The sequence below is a fragment of the Sesamum indicum genome, linkage group LG4, assembly GCF_000512975.1.
Source record: "Sesamum indicum cultivar Zhongzhi No. 13 linkage group LG4, S_indicum_v1.0, whole genome shotgun sequence".
In the NCBI taxonomy this organism is placed as follows: Eukaryota; Viridiplantae; Streptophyta; class Magnoliopsida; order Lamiales; family Pedaliaceae; genus Sesamum; species Sesamum indicum.
The window spans coordinates 12,270,906-12,290,302 of NC_026148.1; the positions used below are offsets into that span (position 1 = coordinate 12,270,906).

The 19,397-nt window shown below is 34.8% G+C and overlaps 5 protein-coding genes across 7 annotated transcripts; 3 read left to right on the forward strand and 2 right to left on the reverse strand.

Moving 5' to 3' along the window:
• LOC105160829 lies at positions 348-3,962 on the forward strand. 3 transcript variants are annotated; one of them, XR_847718.2, is made up of 5 exons: positions 357-829; positions 1,343-1,412; positions 1,514-1,607; positions 1,824-1,979; positions 3,703-3,962. XR_847718.2 is itself a non-coding variant. In XM_011078328.2 (4 exons), exons 1-3 carry the CDS (start codon positions 461-463, stop codon positions 1,564-1,566), a joined length of 492 nt encoding a protein of 163 aa, XP_011076630.1. In that variant the 5' UTR covers positions 359-460; the 3' UTR covers positions 1,567-1,607; positions 3,703-3,962. The 3 variants fall into 3 exon arrangements, 2 of the variants coding, with proteins under 2 accessions (XP_020549066.1, XP_011076630.1); XM_011078328.2 differs by lacking the exon at positions 1,824-1,979 and having other exon boundaries at positions 359-829; XM_020693407.1 differs by lacking the exons at positions 1,824-1,979; positions 3,703-3,962 and having other exon boundaries at positions 348-829; positions 1,348-1,412; positions 1,514-1,577.
• Positions 3,802-6,354, reverse strand: LOC105160831 (staphylococcal-like nuclease CAN2). The gene is made up of 9 exons (XM_011078329.2): positions 6,087-6,354; positions 5,843-5,898; positions 5,540-5,654; positions 5,347-5,457; positions 5,084-5,271; positions 4,960-5,016; positions 4,722-4,881; positions 4,581-4,649; positions 3,802-4,496 (listed from the first exon to the last, which is right to left on the reverse strand). Exons 1-9 carry the CDS (start codon positions 6,231-6,233, stop codon positions 4,398-4,400), a joined length of 1,002 nt encoding a protein of 333 aa, XP_011076631.1. The 5' UTR covers positions 6,234-6,354; the 3' UTR covers positions 3,802-4,397.
• LOC105160832 (copper transport protein CCH) lies at positions 7,943-8,751 on the forward strand. The gene is made up of 3 exons (XM_011078330.2): positions 7,943-8,101; positions 8,198-8,273; positions 8,412-8,751. Exons 1-3 carry the CDS (start codon positions 8,093-8,095, stop codon positions 8,552-8,554), a joined length of 228 nt encoding a protein of 75 aa, XP_011076632.1. The 5' UTR covers positions 7,943-8,092; the 3' UTR covers positions 8,555-8,751.
• On the reverse strand, positions 10,363-11,255 carry LOC105160833 (polyadenylate-binding protein-interacting protein 2-like). Its single transcript, XM_020693581.1, has 3 exons — positions 11,103-11,255; positions 10,767-10,981; positions 10,363-10,694 (listed from the first exon to the last, which is right to left on the reverse strand). Exons 2-3 carry the CDS (start codon positions 10,966-10,968, stop codon positions 10,546-10,548), a joined length of 351 nt encoding a protein of 116 aa, XP_020549240.1. The 5' UTR covers positions 10,969-10,981; positions 11,103-11,255; the 3' UTR covers positions 10,363-10,545.
• LOC105160834 (cation/H(+) antiporter 15) lies at positions 14,089-18,280 on the forward strand. Its single transcript, XM_011078333.2, has 3 exons — positions 14,089-14,581; positions 15,817-16,818; positions 17,111-18,280. Exons 1-3 carry the CDS (start codon positions 14,324-14,326, stop codon positions 18,209-18,211), a joined length of 2,361 nt encoding a protein of 786 aa, XP_011076635.1. The 5' UTR covers positions 14,089-14,323; the 3' UTR covers positions 18,212-18,280.

Below are 19,397 nucleotides of genomic sequence, written 5' to 3' on the forward strand. Positions count from 1 at the left end.
ATTCGTACTCATGACTGTACAACCATAGGATCTTCACTTTGTAAATTAAGTTAGATTTTATTGGTGTATTTTGATTTATATTTTTTGGATTGCAATGAATTTCAAACCCTTTTTTATATTAAGTCATCTTAAATCATTTCAACAAATATTTCTTTCTAGTTCAAAATCCTTACATCCAAATACAGATAAAATTTGTCGACTTTCAGACGAACCAACTTTACCAGTTTGGTTTTAATATATACTAAATTTTCGATTTTGATTCGATTCAATTCGATTTGATTTGATCAGATGATTATATTGAATTGTTAACATGCTATATTTATTTTAAAAAAAAGAAAGGAAAAAACAAAATAAATGGGGTGGTTCATATCCTTTTGCTCTCAAAAGTCTAACCCCATTCCTAAAACCCCAAATAAAAAATCAAATTGAGGAGGCAGCATTCAACGCAATTTGATTGTTTATGGGCAAATCTATTCCTTCTGCTCACAATCTCCAGCACTTTGCTCGGGTCATTGCTTCCGCCACCACCAGGCCCCGCCGAGCCGCCCAATTGAGACCCGTATCCAAGACCCGACCCATCTCTTCTCCTGACGCTACTGGGTCCAGACCCGACTCGCACCAGCTAAGGCTAAAAGCTCCGGCTCGGCAAATGGAGGACGCGGAGAACTCGGAGCGGCGGAGGATGCCGCTTTCGGAGGTGGTGGCGGACTGTGTGAAGCGGTGGTTCCAGGATACACTGAAAGAAGCCAAGAATGGTGATATTGCTATGCAGGTGCTTGTGGGCCAGATGTATTATAGCGGATATGGGGTTGCTAGAGATGCCCAGAAGGTTTGTTTGATTCTTTGTTTTCAATTTTTTGTTTCATACTTTCTGTTTTCTTCGTTTTGTTATGTTTTCATATGTATATTTGGTGTATTTCTGCTGGTTGATTGATTGAAGTATTGAAATTTCTGCGCAATTTTTGTGTGCCAAGATTGAGAAATAGGACATAGAAAATACCCGGTGAAAAGTATGATTCTTGGTTTAATGGGGTTATGAAATGAGGAGTTGCAAGGAGGATTTTCCTAGTACAAATTTAATCTTCGTTTCATTTTCTTTGTTCTATCAACTTTTAAATAAAATTTTTAATATTGGACTTTGATTAACTGTGGTAGGAAGTGAAGATTACAGAACTAGCTTTGCCTTTTACTGTTTTTCTGATAGAATTCTGTGTGATTTGTTAAGTTTATAAATGAAGATAGCGAATGAGTATTGTTTCTATGATTGGAAATGCGGGATTTTGCTTTGACTTTGTGTATGGATTCTGGACCTAGTTTAAGTTCTCATGAGTTTTGGTCTTAGGGAAGAGCATGGATCAACAGGGCCTCGAAGAGTCGGTCTTCAGTATGGAAAGTAGGCGATAAACATCCAGGTGTTTGATTGTTTTGTTTTATATCTACTTGAATGTTTGTGGTTCATCTGTTTACTACCTCTTTTTTCTTTCCTGAATTGACATTTGTATTTTTCGTCTAGGTTATAATGCTAGTGATTCAGATTCTGATGATGTGAAGAAAGACGCCAAATAGGATAAGATGTGGTTTAACTGGTAACGTAAACCAATGGCAAAGTAAGCTTAATTCTCTTCTTTCTTCTGGTTATTACAGTGCATATATTGAATTAAATTATTGAATTGAGGTCTGCCTCAATCATTTAAAGATACTGCAATCACTACTAGTCTATGTTTATGGATCATTACCTCCTGTCTTTAATTTATATATAAGCACTTGGAGTTTTGATTGTCAGATAATATTTTATGAATTAAAGGAAAATGGAATCCATATAGGTTACCTGTAGATACCCTTCCTTGGAACGGATGGTCTTGTGTATATCCCCCGGGAGGAGCATCATCACCTCAAATTTACAACAATTAGGTTTCTGTGCACCCACTGACTCACGCATAACAGATCACAGGAATGAACAGCTTTTATGAATATTCATGGTAAACCATCTCGTGTAAGCTCTATTATTAGGTATGAATAGGTTCTGGTGATAGAAAAATATTGAAGAGTTTGTGCTTCTTACAAAAGTCCATTTGTTGAAACACGCTATAACCAACATAATGTACAACTTTTTGGTATTGTTTTCGGAAAAGGAGCTATAAACATTCATTGTGCATGGTGTTGAGGTGCAAAATGGTTGTTTTTTCATTTAGTTGGATTTCATCTGTGCAATCTATCATGGTATCTGGTCATGACTTATTGCATTTCTACAACATGGTCTTCATTTAGCATCAATTTGATCCAGTTGTGGTTATTAGGTGTTTCCTACTTCACGTGTTCCCTTGCGGTGTTGGGCTGATATAAATGCTTGATCTTCTTTTATATCATCATCTCTTGTTGCAATACATACTAATGTGTTAAGAAGCTTGACCCACATTACAATTGTACTTTTTTTAGCATCAAAGTAACAGTACTCAGAATCCTTCAATTTGATACTAGTAAGGTTGTCTCATGAAGAGATTTTACTTTAGTCTAATTGAGCTGGTTTGAGTTGTCCTTGAAGAGCGATCCAATGAATGGTAGCTCGCTCATTTGCCCTTGTGCTAATTTTCTGAAATTACAACCAAGGAAAAGCCAGCAGTCAGTCCTCTTCTAACTTTATCATTATCATTTGAAAAACATTAAATATGGCTTAGCCTTATCTGGTTACCCCACTTCTATTTGTGCTCAAGGAATCTTCTCCTCTACTCACTCCATCGAGGCCCATGTCCTATGTCATACCAGAATTTATTTTGTTTCATTTTAACTTAGGTTAACCTCTTCTCTTAGCTTTACCCTTACCATTAATTGCATCAAATATCCTGATAAGCTGCATCGAGGAACATATGCTAGATATGCCAGGACTATCACAAATGGTGTTCTCGTGATTCACACTATAACTTGACCAACTGAATTAGAAATACATTTCTTATACCAAAGTATAATTACATGAAGAAGTTTTGACTTCATTTAAAATTACTATTTCCATGTATGTATAAATGTGTTTCTATCTGTTTCGGCAGTCATATTCTTCTGTTTTTTGTTGTTAAAAACTGTAAGCTACTCCAGCTGTGGAACTTAGCTACTTGAGTTAATTGGTTAAATTGTGATGTAAAATATTGATAGAGCACTGAAACAGCAGGAGTCTAACTTTAGGAATTTGGTAAGTTTGCCTAAAGCTGAAGGGAGCAAGTTGGCTTTTTGTGATAATTTAATTGGATTGCTAACTTTTCGTTTTTCGTCTCTTAACTTTAATGACTTTGATGCACCAAACAAAAGCATAGCTAATTAACTTTTCCAAGAATGTGCAGTTGGATGAAGTTAAAAAGGCATTTTTTACAACATTTCGCATGAATATTCTAATTTATGCTATTTCTTGCATGAAACTTAAATTTACAAGCAGAAAACTACTTTTATCTTTGTGATTAGCATTTAGAGAGGCTGTACAATTAATTAAATCTGAAAGATGAATATACGGACCTACAGCTAAAAGTAGCAGCTCATTTTTATCCTTAGCTGCTCAAAACTATCTTCATCTTTTTTAGCTCCCATGTCTAATGCTAGAAACATGGCATTATTTGCTTGCTCGCGTGAAATAATTTTGATCTTTGAAACCAGCTGTTTACTCTGGAAAATATGGAATCAGCAAGTTCCTTGCAGTAACTGCAGCTTTTCTTTCTGCAGTGTATTTGAGTGCTACCCCAGTGTGTATGTGGCTATCAGGCTTCTGCAACAGGTGATGCAGGCTGCGGGATACAAATTGCACCATTTTCCTTTACAATAAGTCATTTTCTGAATTTTCTCTCCCAGGCACTTCACTTCCGAAGTGTTCTTGTTTGTCTTTGTTGATTTATGTTGAAGAGTTGTTTATATACACAGTTCTTTGGGCGTATGTTTCTGAATACCAAAAAGGGGGTGGAAAGAGAAGGGAAATGTTCCTTTTTCCCCTTGGCTTTGCTCATGCTTCTGCAAATTGTAATTGTTTCTTTCTTGTTTTTTAATAGTTAATGGCAATGGTTTTCCATGCCTGATATATAAAGGAGTAGAGACCATGATAGTGGAAAAAAAATTAGTTTCTTACTGCGTTGAATAAAAGGAGAGGAGAGGAACAACCTTAAGATGTAAAGGTGGGATGATTAGTCAAGAAGCTTTCTTCCTCAATTGTCAGGGATTAGGTTGTTCAACAGGAATGAAAGAATTAGTAGATCCGTTCAGATCAACACCGGAGATAGATAAAGTTTACAATCTGTAAGCTTATAGATAAACTTGAGATCAAACACCTGAATCCTTGTCAATAATTCCATTTTCTTTAGTACCATTACCAAATTGTCATGTTCCTGTCTGCAGACAGCCACTTCAGATTACCATGTCTGTCCAGATTATCTGCCTTCACGTCTGTCCTTTCTCCATTCCCATGGCATCTCAGGGTTTGATGATGACCATAATCCGACCCGCTTTGCTCGGGCCTCTTTCTCCCACTACATTCACATTCAGCCATGTTAGACAAGAGAGCATGATAATCGTCAAGATTAATCACAAGAGTACTGGTACAACGCGTTAACCTTATCCAACTCGGGCCGTTTGTCATAGGCTTTATAATGCCATGCTAGCCCCTTCTTAAGCATTGATTCCTACATGCAGATATTATTGAAAATTCAGACTGACTTGTTATACAGCATAAGTTGAGGGGATGATCATAGTACCTGTACAAATATGCCGTTGCAATATACATCTCCTACACATCGGCCGTAACGATCTTCATCAAACACCTGAATTTTAAGACACTTGTCCTGAACAATTTTAGTCAACTCTTCCTTGGCTTTCTGCCCGAATGGCATTTTGCTCTCTGGTGCATCAATTCCCCTGTTACATTCCAGTCTAAACGCTGTTATCCCAAAAACATACCATGCATTTTAATGGTACAAGCAGTTTGCTTACAACCTCAATCTTATTCGATATTTTCGTGCAAGAATCTCCTCATTTTGAACTGTTAAGACCCTGCAAGACGAGCCCTTGTCAGCATTACTGCAATCATACCAGGAATTACATCATAAACTCATGAAACCTGTATCCTGCATCAATGATTTGTCTGTGAAGTTCATCTGCCTTATTGTAATTCTTCTGAGCACGAGCTTTGGATCTCTCAACAGCTGCAACTTGAACTTCTCTTGGAACATTTGATGACTCCCTAGGATCCCTAGTGCTTATGTATACATTTATTGTATCTCCGTCTGCTACAGCTTTTGCATCCACCTATAAATCAAGAAAATGTATACACATGAACATGTACTGATTTAGTCCCTAGACATGAAAATGTTTTTTTCTTACCGGTAGAGTATGCAATTCAAATCTCAGTCCTTGCGGTTGTGATGGAGGAGTCCCATTAGTGAGTTCGACCAAAGCATGAGGTAGAGGAAGACCGTAAAAAGCCAATAGCCCCTGTAGAGAAATTAAAACAATCAAGACCACGTATAATTCGACATTTTAGTATTCTCAACAGGTGTGAAGCTTATGCGAATACCTCAACATCTGCCTTCTGATGTCTCTTCAATGTCTGAATCACAAGCCTTGAAGCTTCTTCCGGAGTTTTAGGGGGCGGTTTCGTTTCTCTCCACGCCTCGGAGAGTTTCTTGTACCTTTATTTACATCAAAATTTCATCAATCCAAGTTAAAAACGGAGATGATGGATTACGCAAATGGCAAAACTCTGCTGACCATTACCCTCAGTACTTCACTTTTCCAGACATTTCACTTCAAGAATCACAATAAAACATACAAGACTAACTATAATTTCGATGTAAACTATGTTGTATAAAAAAATTACCAGTTGGCCTGAGCTTTTCTGGACGAGACAACATGCTTGCTGAGTTCTTGAGGAACCTGGAAACAAAATTGTCCAATTATCCTTACACATATGATAAGCTGAAACTAAACAGACACCGGTCCACATAATTGAATTCTGTAATTCCTTGTTTTTTTTGCCCTTTTTCAAGAATCAAAGGAATTGAAGTTCAAAATTCAACTGCTTAAAGGTGGGGAATTGAGGTGGCAAGGAGGGGGGGAGGTACCTGGTTGGTGATTTCAAAGTTGTAGAGATCGTGGGCCAGAGCCGAAACACCTACGGTTGCGGCGGTGACGCCGTGGTGGCCGATGGAATCTGACTCCGGCGAGGGCCGGCAGCAGTGGCCGCACAAGAATGTTAGTGCATTTCCCATTTACGGGTCTTGGAATCTTCGGGTTATATTCTTTTCTTGAGTTTCTAAGAGATCAATGGCTATGAAGCTGACGAACACGAATTGAAATTGAAAGATGGGTGGATCTTTTGATATATGATACCTTTTTGGTCACCAATCTGATTGGAAGTTTACGTGGCGAGTGTTGATTGGTGGAGGCGGTCTGGTAATCATCTTTTACTGCATTGTTAATATGCGATACGAAGAGAGGTAGCCGTAGCAGTTAAAAGTCAACGGCTCTATAGTTGTTTTGTTTGAACCTGAAGAGAAAATCACGTGCAGTGCATGCCTTCTTCCCTAAGTTAGGATACACCCCTTCTTCTTCGTGAATTGGTCTTTTATTTTTGAATTTGGATATTTATATAAACATCCTCAATTAATTATAGGGTAAAATACACTTTACCCTCTGAACTATACGTCATGTAACAATTATCTCTTAAACTAACAATAAATGCGCAAAAAAATTTCATGAAAAATATTTTTTTTAATTTAGTAACAAAATTAAGTTATTAATTATTAATTATTTTATATAAAAATGAATAATTATATATTGATTTTTTTAACATATTTTCTTTAAATTATGATAACATATATTTATTCATTTTTTCCTAAAATATGAGGGTGGGTAGAAATGATAATTCATAAAAAGTATTAGTCTATAAAAATATTCTAAATAATATATAAAATTTATAACTTATAATCAAAATGAAGATTTTGGACAGCTCATCACAAAAATTGAATAGAAATCTAAACGAGGCTAACGAAATGAATTCATTGTTAAACGAACGTTAAAGTCCCGGAAGTATTTATAATTTTCAAATAATGATAATATATTTGTAATTATGTCAGATTTCAAAGAAAGTGACAGTAATTTAAATATACAAATTATATATTAGTATATATTTTATTTATTGTGATGAAGCATAAAAAATTATCGAATAAATAAACTCAAAGTTTTTAATCACTTAATTTTATGTTTTTGGATCATTAATTAAATTTATAGTTCCTTATTAGTCTATAGCTGGACACCACCTCCAACGGTGAAAATTGGTTCCCAGTCTCTACTTCAATCAAAACACTGGTCCACACCAAATTAAAGCTCAAAACAATAAATCGATTTCTATCACACTTTCGTCTCACATGTTAACATCACGTTTATTTATGTATGATATGCAATCTGATTTTAAATTATAATAATTTAATTATATTTTTAATTCAAAAAAACAAGTGACAATCACTTATTGGCGCGACACGTATATATTACATAAAAATGTGATAGAAGATTCACACTGCTAGCAAACATTCTATTCAGTTTTGAGACGGAAGCGATAATTACATAATTATATTAACGTTTAAATAGATTGAGTAATTGAGTAATATATCGGTTCAATTAATACATCAATATAACTAAACATTATGTAATAACAAACTACAATGAGCTCACATAAAGGTGAGATAGATATTCAAACATTCAGTACAACTCAAACTAAATTATTATACCTTAATATGAACCACTAAACTACGGTATCATTGTTGTTCGACAAACATTGTGTTGTTTTGTCTCATGAAAACCTAAGAAAGGCCATCAACATTTCCCACCCGAATACGCGGACTATAGTGTGCCCCCATGTCAAAAAAAGTGACCTAAAGCAGCTTTTAGCAAAGCAAAATTCCAATCTCGACAAAGAAAAGAATCACATTCATATACCCCACCACCACACTTCAAATTTAAATGCGAAAATTTTGGTTACTCATTCTTCACTTTGCACCTTCTTCTTCTTCTCCAACTTTGAAATTTTTGATTTCGTTCATACATAATTTTTGTCCCAATTCCAACAATTATGGCTAACGTAAGTTCCTCAACTATATACATCGATCGATCGGTAGAAAAATAAATATTATGTTTCTTGTTTATGTTTGTGAAGCGGGAAAATTGATGATGTCAGGTGGTGGAGTTGAAGGTAGGATTGCACTGCGACGAGTGCATCAAGAAAATCTTGAAGGCCATCAAGAAAATCGAAGGTATTGTTTCGTATATCTAATCATTTCTCTCTCCGAATTAAGTACGAACGAAACGTAATTATTATATATTATTACTGAAATCTTGGTTTATATATATGGAGAAAATGAATCATGAATGTTTGTTTGTTGGGTGTGCAGATATTGAAACATATGATGTGGATACGAAGAGAAATAAAGTGACAGTGACGGGGAATGTGACAAGTGAGGAGGTGATTAGGGCGCTTCACAAGATAGGCAAACAAGCTATTAGTTGGGAGGAAAATGCAGTAAATACCAGTTGAACTCATTTTTATTACTACCTCGGACCTACAAATTAGACACTATACTCTCTCTCTCTATATATATATATATATAGCCAATGGCTGTTGTTTTTACATTTTCTCTTCTAATTTTAGTTGATCTTGGATTTGTATTACTTGATGGGCAGAGGGTTATTCAATATTTTGAAGATTAGTTGAGTATATTAAGAATTTTGTTACTTTGCACCATTTTTACTTTTTGGAAACCAATAACAAGAAAGTATGCATTCAGGGACACACTTATTAGGGTTTATGGCAGCCATATACTGTTAGGTCATATTTACATGGCCTCACGGGATAAATGTTCCAAATATTAGTAAACGCGTGAGTATTAAGAATGTTTGGGAATGTGATGCATGCATACTAATGTGAAATAAACATGGGCTTATTGTTTGTCTACATACATATTCATGATAGATCCATGAGAACCCAAGTCCTCTGCCCATATTGCTGGTTGTCCCTCACCTCAAGGACATTCACCACTCACAACTTAATGTTGGCAAATGTCCATTTGTTTACAGCTGTGGTGGAGATTCAGAATTCAGAGAGCATAAGATGCGATTCAGACTTCAGAGCGCATAAGATGCTCAATATAGTCTCAGTTTCTGGTCTGGAAGCATGAATACCAGGGCCGGATAGGGATTGTACGTATGGACGGGTGCCTGATATAAAATTAAATTGGTTCGATCAAAGCTTAAAGAATTTGTAGATTACGAGACTGTCTTGACGAGCTTATAAATTCTTTAAAAGAATTATAGGATAAAATGCATTTTATCTCCTGTGTTTTGTTGAAAAAGTTAAAACTCTCTCTGTGTTTTAAAAATAGGCTAAAAACCCCTGTGTTTTGTAAAATTCAGCAAAAGACACCAATTCCATTAGTAATTAATGAAAAGTGCATTACATGTGCTCCTTGTGAGTTTGAGGATGATTTTAAACTGTATTATTTATTTATTTATTTTTTATATTTTTTACTAAAATACCCTCATGGTATTTATATATTTCATATTCATAATTTTTTTATTTATTTTGAGTGATTCTTTTGTATTTTTATCTGTTCAAAAATAATTTTTTAAAATATTTTATTTAAAAATATAAAAAAAATTATATAAATTTTTGAAAATTTATAATTTTAATTCAAATATTAAATTAAATTAAATTTAAACTTAAATAATTTTTATAATTGTTAAAACTAAGGGGACGAGGGGTTGCACAGGGGGCGAGGGAGGAGGCAGTGAGGTGGCTATTAGGGGTGGGTGTGTGTGTGTGGGGGGGGGGAGGGTGTGTGTGGTGTGTGTGTGCGCGTGCGCGCTTATAAATTTTCAATCATTAAGATTAATTGATTAAATCTGACAGTTCAATATAATCAATTCAAATTTGATGATTATTAAAATAAAAAATAATATATAATAAATATGAATATAACGATACTTTTTTAAAAAAAAATTAAATCATTAGTTAGATTTAATGAAAATGAACAATTGAGGTATATAAAATTAAAAGTATATAAACTTATCAACGTAAGAACTTGCTAAGGAACAACAGGAAGTTCAACAATAAAATATTACAAAATTATCCTTATTAACTTCTTATCATTTTCATAATTTCACTTTATCGAACGCTTATTTATTCTATTTTTTTAATATAAGATTTAATGTTTAATAAAATGTATGAATTTATCAGATCATTTAAATAATGTAGGCCGACAATTGTACAAAATCAAATAAATTCTTGATTGAGCCTCTCAATTGCAAGCCAAATCCAAGGGGAAGTGCTGGAGTTAAAATGTCGCGTTTTTGCCAATAAGGGGTTTGTCATTTCTAGAAGAGCACAACTTTTATTACTCAGAGTATAAACAGAAAAACGTGCTAACATCATCGCGAGTCAGAAACTAAAGGTGAAGTCGTTCTTTACAGAGTTGAAAGAAATTGTACAGAAAACAGAAACTCGAAACTGAGTCCTAATCCCGACTCACTCTAGCGCGGCTGCTGGATCGGTCTAGGGTTCACCCTCATGCTCACAATCTTCGGCGCCTTCTCGCAGAACCTCGGCATCTCCGCCCCTCGGCGCGGCTTCCTCCACTTCAACCACCCCAGCGCCACCAAATCCATATTCCCCCCTTTCCCTGCACCATAACAATATTGTAACCTTTGAATCCGCCAGTGAGTCGACTCGCATCGACTACCGTTACGCTTACCTTTGGCGACGGCTTCGGTGATGGCTTTGTCCGTGACGACATCGTCGCCGGTGAAATCGGAGAAGCACTCTCGCAGCCAGTAGTCGCGGAACCATGGGGAGGACTGGACGAGGTCCCACCACTCGTCGGAGAAATCCTCCACCGCAAGGTACGCCGACGGCACGAATATCGGCGCGTTTGGGTTCAGTGCTGAAGTTGCCATTTCTTCACACAGTCTGCACAAAGTAACCAGTGGTGAATACAGTACAAATACGCATTCACAGACAAGATATGTATACGTCGTATACAAGTGAAATCATACACACACACTGTCACACAGAGTGAAAGAGAGTGGACCTGGAAATATCGATCTTGATTGAAGCCTTAAGCTGAGACTCTGAAGTAGAAGTGGGACGACTGCTACTCGTCCACTCTATATATAGGAAACCTGGTGGCTTTGGGTTAGATATTCCATATTGTACGAAATATTCATATTTCAATAAATAAATAATTAAGTAATTTTATAATATAAATTATGATCTCAACTTTAATCGCTCAATTTATTACTTTAAAAAATATGATTGGTTGCTCTTCCCCGTTACTTGTTACTAGTATTTAGAAATAATTCTTTTTAAATAAATCAATTACATATATTTTACCTATTACGAGTGAATAATTCTATCAAAATTACCAATAAATATTTAATAATTAAAAAAAATCATATATTAATTTTTTAGATACCTCAATATTTTTTACCCAATATTACATTATTCTGAAGTCTCAATTTCGTTATTGTATTCAATTTTAATATAGTACGAAGCATGATACTCATATTATTGTCTACAAGTCTGATTTTTGAATTCTAATTTGTCAGTTATTTCACGAATTAAGTTTGAAAATAATTGGACGTATAAATACTTATCTCACTTTTATATGAATTTATTATAATTTATTATTTTATATTTTTAATCATATTAATTGAACTGATACTGCTCAATTTATTTAAAATACTGTAATTATAATTCTTATCCAAAAAAAATTACAAAAATAATACAAAAACATTTTGTATTATTGATGATTGAAATGACCTCCCTCAATAAATATAAAAAGATGATAGGAAAAACAAAAAAGAAGATATTTCTCTAATTTCTTTTTATAAGTAAAAAAAGGTTATCTCACTTGAATAGCGGGTAGCGGGTGGCCCGAAACTTTCGTGTGCCACATGTCGACCCTTGAGTCGTTGTTTCTTTTTTATTTGCAATTTGCTAATATCTATGTGAAGAAGAATCTAGGTGCAGTTTAGCCGGTTGCCCATCCAAAACTGGAAAATCTTATCCATAACTGTCCCATCTCGTCACCACACGTGACACGTCATCGTTCTCATCCTGTTACTGCCGTGTTTGTCAGTGCGCGCGCAGTTAAGGCTTACTTGCACGTGCCCTGTCATGCGCCTTTTCCATTTATGATTTAACCATCTCTGTAAAGGTAAATGTCTAAATTATTCATTTAAATTTGTATTTAAAATTATTTTTTATTTTTTAATTTATCGTTCGTAAAAGGAATAATTACACCTCCCACTCTTAAAGTTTGATTTAATTACATGTAAATTCGATATAGTTTAGAATATTACATCTAGTTTCATTAATGTTCGTTTTCGTCTATTAATAAGTTCACCCATTAATTAAAGTTTATTGAATTTGCTAATATTATTAAAAAAAAAATTGGATAAAAATTGATATTTATCCCCAACCAGCTATTATTAATTTATTGCAATTCAATTGAATTATCTTTATACATCGTTACACAATAATGGATGTGAGAAGGTATATTTTCACCATTATAAAGGTAGTTTAGTCAATTAACAACAAACATCAATTTTCATTCAATTTGTTTTTTATTAATATCAATAAATTCAATAAATTTCTACTAGTGATGAACTTATTTAGTAAACAAATGCAAATTTTAGAAATATTAATGTAATTTTTCAAATCATATTGAGTCTAAAAGTAATTACACCAAACCTCATATGAAATGTGTACAATTATCACTTCATATAATTTATATTTTCTCCATAAATTCATCGAAACCTGGTCACGTGACCCCATACGTAATATCTGAAGACAAATATATCCTGCATATGCAAGTCAGATGATCATATACCAATAAGTCAATCAAGAGATAGAAATAAAATAAAATAAAAATCTAATAATGTTAAAGTTAAAAAAATAATAATAAGAGATTAAAGTGATTCTGAACAAATTATTAAGGGATTATTATGGCTATGAAATTGAAATATTTATATATTATAGACAAACTATTTTTATTTTGTTATATTGTCTACATATTTAATTGAAAGAAAGTGGAAGATAAAGATAATAAAAGAGACAAATACAAATGGATATAGAAAAAAAGAAAGAAAAATCCAAAAATAAAATGACACTATACCCAATTTTTAGTACTTAAATATATTAGTGGTTATAATATATAATCTCCACGAGTATATAAAAATAATAATAAAGTGATATGATAAGAAAAAAAAATTATAAGTATAAATTATAACAAATGTGGAAATTTTATATTTTGGGACATCAAATAATATTCTATTCATATCATTTTAAATTAATAAAATTTATTTAAAAAATATCAATTACATTCTTTATTTTATTTTATTCTCTTTCATATATAATAAAAAAATATATGATGAAAATTTAAATCATGCACACCCATATAATCTGTCATGGAAGTTAACTACATATATTGATCTTCTTAATTTAAAAAATATAAAGGTGTGTTATTTGAAATAGGTATAATACTCTGTTCTTTTTTTAAATTTGGTATAATTACAGGTAGATTTTTGTGGTTTGAAAAATTATACATGGTACCTCTAATATTTGTTTTCGTACACAAAACAAGATACATTTATTAGTAAAATCCACAAATTTTATTGACTTTAACAATAAAGTTGAATGGAATCTCATATTCAGATTAACTTATATGTTTATCGTAGTTCAAATAATTCTTTCTGACCAAACTACCCTTGTAAGAGTGAAGATATATCTCATTATATACATTAGCGTGTGAAGATATATAAAAATAATTTAATTAGAAAAAAATTATTTGATTTGTAAATCAGTAGTAATTCAATCGTTATTTAAATATGGGAAGTTGCAAGATTTTTCATTATCTCTACAACTGTTTGATCTTTTGTTAAATTGGACATAAATTATTTTTGATGTTTCATAATTTTCATCACAATTATGAATGAGAAACTTTACTATAACATCATGATTTATAACAAGTGTCGCGAGAAAGCCATAACAGTTAGAGCAGCGTCTACGTGGGGTGGGAAGAAGCTTCTTTCAACTCAAATGGCTGCGAACATTTCTCGGCGCGAACCCGACATAGGTCCATCCATTCCAAGATTCCACCAAGGAGAATCTTCCTTTTCATTATGGAAATCCCATATAAACCTCTCTTCAATGCAAAAGAAACACAACCATTTCCCCTTTTCCCATCACTTCATCGGGTCCCGCTCGATGATCAGGCGGGTGGGGGCAGTCAGAAGCTGATTTTGATCGATGGATGGCGGTACGGGATCTGCTGATTTCTCCAGGCTTCACCGACCGGAACTGCCTGGAAACGTCACAGATGATTACTGCTACGTCGATATAGCTCTGCACTCCCCCGGCATCTGGGAGACCAATGGCAGCAGAAACTTCCTACAGTTCGCCTTGCCCCGCCTACAGCTTCAATTGGCTATCATTTTCATTCTCACCCAATCCCTCCATCTCTTGCTCCGCCGATTCCATTTGCCTCGTCTTGTTTCCGAGATCCTGGTATTTCTCTCTTTTTTCTTTTCTTGTTTTTTGCAGCAGGGTTCGCCATTTGTCTTTTGGCGTGGGAGATTATTGTCATATTCTGGGGGCCTATGCATAGATTGAAATGCCTGAATAAGGAACGGTTTCTAATATTTGGTTTGTGGTGTTTCTGGTACTTTTTTGTTTGTTGTTTGTGTTTGATGTCTAAACTGAGGTAATTGCATGATTACAAGATTTGAGCTTGTTGATGCTTTTGTTGTCTCTTCAACTTTTTGGGGAATTTCTTTTCTCAAAAGGTGAGGAACAATCGCGATGGTTCATATGACAATATGGAACTCCCCATATCTAGACGCTTGTGATTGTCACGACTTATGATCCGGGTGTAAGAATCATCATTCTTGTTTTTGGGTGGGGGGAGGGGGGTTGCAGTTGTTTTTTTATATGAAAATTTCCAGTTAGATCTTTATATATTTTATGGAGCTGAAAGATTCCATAGATGCAAATTAGAAAGCAACTAGGACTTGCAAATTTTCATTGCCGGTTGATTGGTAACTACGTCGCTGTTATTTCTTTATCAGATGACGAAACACATTAATGATATGAGAGAAATTGAAAACTTCCTGCCAGATGTTACTTCTTTATTTTATGTTCCACGTAGATTGTTAGTGTACATTTCTCGATTTAGTTTAAATTTGTCAAAGCCATCCGAGAAGAAAGAAGGATTCTGATAATTCAGATTTCTCTTTATATTATAATTCATCTGTTGTTGATACCGCTTATGTTATTGAATGAAAGATGTATGCTTCGTATGGTTATTTTCTGTCCTTAAAGTAATATTATTCAAGTGCTCAACAAGTGTAATTTGTTTGAGTCCCTTGAGCTGAAAGTAAACGAATAAGATTTAACTAATACAAACTCATATTCTGGTTTTCTGTCCTTAACGTAATGTTATTCCTTCTACCTTTTTTCATGTGGGATGATAACTATATGCCTTAGATTCAAGTTAGGCGAGTGAAAGTCACATGCAGGGTGTGGAACTGCCAATTTGCATTTGAAACATCCAGGCACAAGTTGCATTCTGATAGATGTTCCAATTTTCCGTTTGTTGGAATCATATTTTTTCAGCACAAATACATAAGTTAAACGCATGTTAATTTGTCTATAGAATGTCATCCATGTAAAGGATATGTTATAGAAAGTTCAATTAAGATATGGTTATCTGCTAGTAAATCTTTGGAGTTTGTTTCAACCAGGCTGGAATCATATTGGGACCAACTATACTAGGACAGCTGCCAAAAGTTCAAGTAGCATTGTTCCCACGAGAAGGAGATGTCTATTTGGACTTGCTGTCAAAAATTGGCTACATTTTCTTTATTTTCCTCTGTGGTGTGAAGATGGATCCCAGAACAGTGCTAAGGACTGGTATCAAAGCATGGACAATAGGAGTTCTTGCTGTCACAATTCCAGTTAGTAGTGGTTTGGTATTAAATCTATTCTACCAAAGCCGTATACACAAGTATCGGTGGCCGGCTTACAAAAATATAGTTGGGATTCAGAACTTATTCCCTTTTCCTGTGATTGCGTCCATGCTTGTGGACCTTAAAATCATGAACTCTGAGCTTGGCCGCCTTGCTCTGGCATCAGCCCTGATCAGTGATTTAGTTAGCAACCTCACCAGCACTATCATTACTTATGGGAGAATTGGTCAAATGGGCTTTGCAAATATTATCATGATTCACTCCACCCTTTTAACAGTCAGCTTGCTTTTATTTATCTTTTTTGTGGGGCGGCCACTCTGCCTATGGATCATCCAAAAGACACCGGAAGGAAAACAAGTTAGCAGATTTCATGTCATTCTCATGTCTATATTTGTCCTAGTAGTGGTCTTACTCACTGACAATGTGGGACTTAACTATCAGTATGGTCCCTTTTTATTCGGTTTGCTTGTGCCAGATGGACCACCACTGGGGGCTACGCTAGTGGACAGGTTGGAGACTTTGGTATCAGGATTACTGGCACCACTTTTGGTGACGTATTGTGGGATGAATGTAAATTTAGTTGAACTATATGATCTGAGATTCATTGGTACAGTATGGATGGTCATTGGCATGTGTTTGGTATTGAAGCTGGTCGCAATCTTTGTTCCAGCAGTAATTTGCAGAGTACCCCTTAGAGATGCTGCTGCTCTTGCATTCACCATGAGTGCTCAAGGAGTTGTTCAGATGTCCTTTTATTACTACAATGCTGTGAATCAGGTGCTTCCATATCCTTGCAAAATTTCTTCCTGTTATCACTTTATTATTTCCAATTTAAATGAACCATTAGCTGAAATGAGGCAGAAAAATATTCATGTCTCCTTCAGAAACTTTTCAGTGTCCAAGCTGTCAAATTTGGCTACGTCCCTATTTCATCGGCCCTCTCTCCGTCTTTCTCTGTCTTGTATTTTTCGGTTTAAGATTATCAGTATTCATAGGTTTGAACTATTTATTTCACTCTGTAGACTCGAGTATGAAACTTTTTTTCTTTTTTTTCCCTGATGAATCACAGACATTTGACGGGGAAACTTTTTCGATGCTGACTATGTCGGTTCTAATACAAGCTGCGGCTGCTAATGTAATCGTGAAAGCGCTATATGATTATTCAAGAATGTATACCGGCTATCAGAAAAGAGACATTCAGCATACTGCATTCCACTCTGAGCTGCGTGTTCTTTCATGCGGACATCGAGTAGATGATGTATTAGCCGTCAGAAAAATACTTGAAGCTTCTTTTCCCAGTAGAGAAAGTCCACTTGCGGTCTATGCTCTGCATCTGGTGGAGCTTGCTGGTCGTGCTCATCCTCAACTGATTGATCACCAGTTAGGCCAAAAGTCATCAGGTGGCACTCGGACACAAAAAATGATTGAGGTTCTGTCCTCGTTCGAACAGCAGTACGCAGGAGTCGTCACTGTGCAGCAATTCACAGCCATGTCCCTAACAAAGTTCATGCACCACGATATCTGCACAGTCGCCTTCAACAAATTGGCGTCCTTGATTATTCTTCCATTTCACCGAAAGTGGAACCACCAGGGAAAAATGATACTCGACAGTGGCAGCTTGAGAGCAATCAACAGCGATGTATTGGAAATGGCCCCTTGTTCCGTCTCCATTCTCATCGACCGTCACAAAGTACGTCGTAATCCTTCCGCTACATACAACGTGGGAGTTGCTTTCTTCGGAGGAATGGACGACCGTGAGGCGTTAGCTTACGCAAGACGCATGGCGCAGTCCCCAGATGTGCACTTGACAGTGGTCCGGTTCGTTCCATGGGATATATACGCTGGCGACAGCCAATGGGATGCGGTGCTTGATGCAGAGATATTGAAGGAGACAAGGATGCAAGGGACACACCAGGATAATATAGTGTACAAAGAGGAGAGAGTAAAAGACGGGGCCGAAACGGCTCTGCTCATTCATGCCATGGAAGAAGCATTTGATCTGATCATGGTGGGACGACGGCATAAGGACGACACGCCGCAGTTGTTGGGCCTGAGTGAATGGAATGATATTCCTGAGCTTGGTCCAGTGGGAGACATGCTTGCTGCTCCTGATCTTAGTACGCCTATCTCTGCCTTGGTGGTGCAACACCAAAATGTTAAGGGTATTTAAACTACTTAGAAGCCCAACCAAATTTCTTGCTGTGATTCCTACCTTTTTTTCATTTTCAATATTGTATTATTTGTAAGGTAAATTACAGTTATATTCCTTGAAATCCGGGTTATTTATAAATAATCTTTTATTATTTAAAAAATCATATATACCTTTTCTTGAAGTCTACTTAGAAACAAGGGTTACATATAATATTACCCCTGTATTAACGAAAAAGTACAAAAAAAAACTCTGTAAAAAAGTAAAGTACAATTTACCTCTTTGTGATACTAAAAATGATGTAATTTACCGGCCTCTAACCCCAGAAACCAAAGGGAATCAACAGAATGACAAATTCATTGTTAGAGTTTTGCTAATAAAAGTTTAAAAAAATGGAAAAACTTTTTTGGATATTTTTAAGTTTTAACTCTATGGTAAATTACAATGAGCTCTCTTGAAATTTAGCATAATTACAAATACTCTATCATTGTTTGAAAATTACAAATATCCCTCTGATTTTCTATAAAATTATATAATCTTCGATGGAGAGGTCTGATATTGTTAACTTTGCCCTTACTGTATTTTTTTTTAAAAAAAATTATAAAAAAATCAGACCAGGTGGATAGAAAAATTTAAAAAATCGTAAAAGTAATTATTCACTTTAATCCAAAGAAAAGTTTCAAAGATGACTAAAATTATAATTTATAGTCCACAATGACATTTTGGTTAGTTCATCATCAAAAATAAAATAAAAATGAATGAAAACCTAAAATAGACTAATGGTTTGGGCTAATTGTGGGTATTAATAATTTTCCAAATAACAAAGAAGTATTTGTAATTATACCAAATTTTAAAAGAGCTCGTTGTAATTTACTCTGACTCTAACTATACAGTGGGTCTAGGTAATATTTTAAATATGTGATAAGTGCAAATCAAGTCATACATTCAAATGAAGCACCGAATCATATTCATGGAATTCAAATATAAAATCTTGGTTATGAGACATCAATCTTACTACTTGAACAAAGCTGTATATGATGACTTTACGCTACTTTTTATTTTGTTTTATTTTTATTTTTTTATCAACTATCTTTTAAAATGATTAACGCGATAGCATATTTAAGCATTAACTTGATGTCTAAAGAACTATTTATGTATGTGCATAAGTACTTAGATTATGTGACATTACATTATTATACATACTATA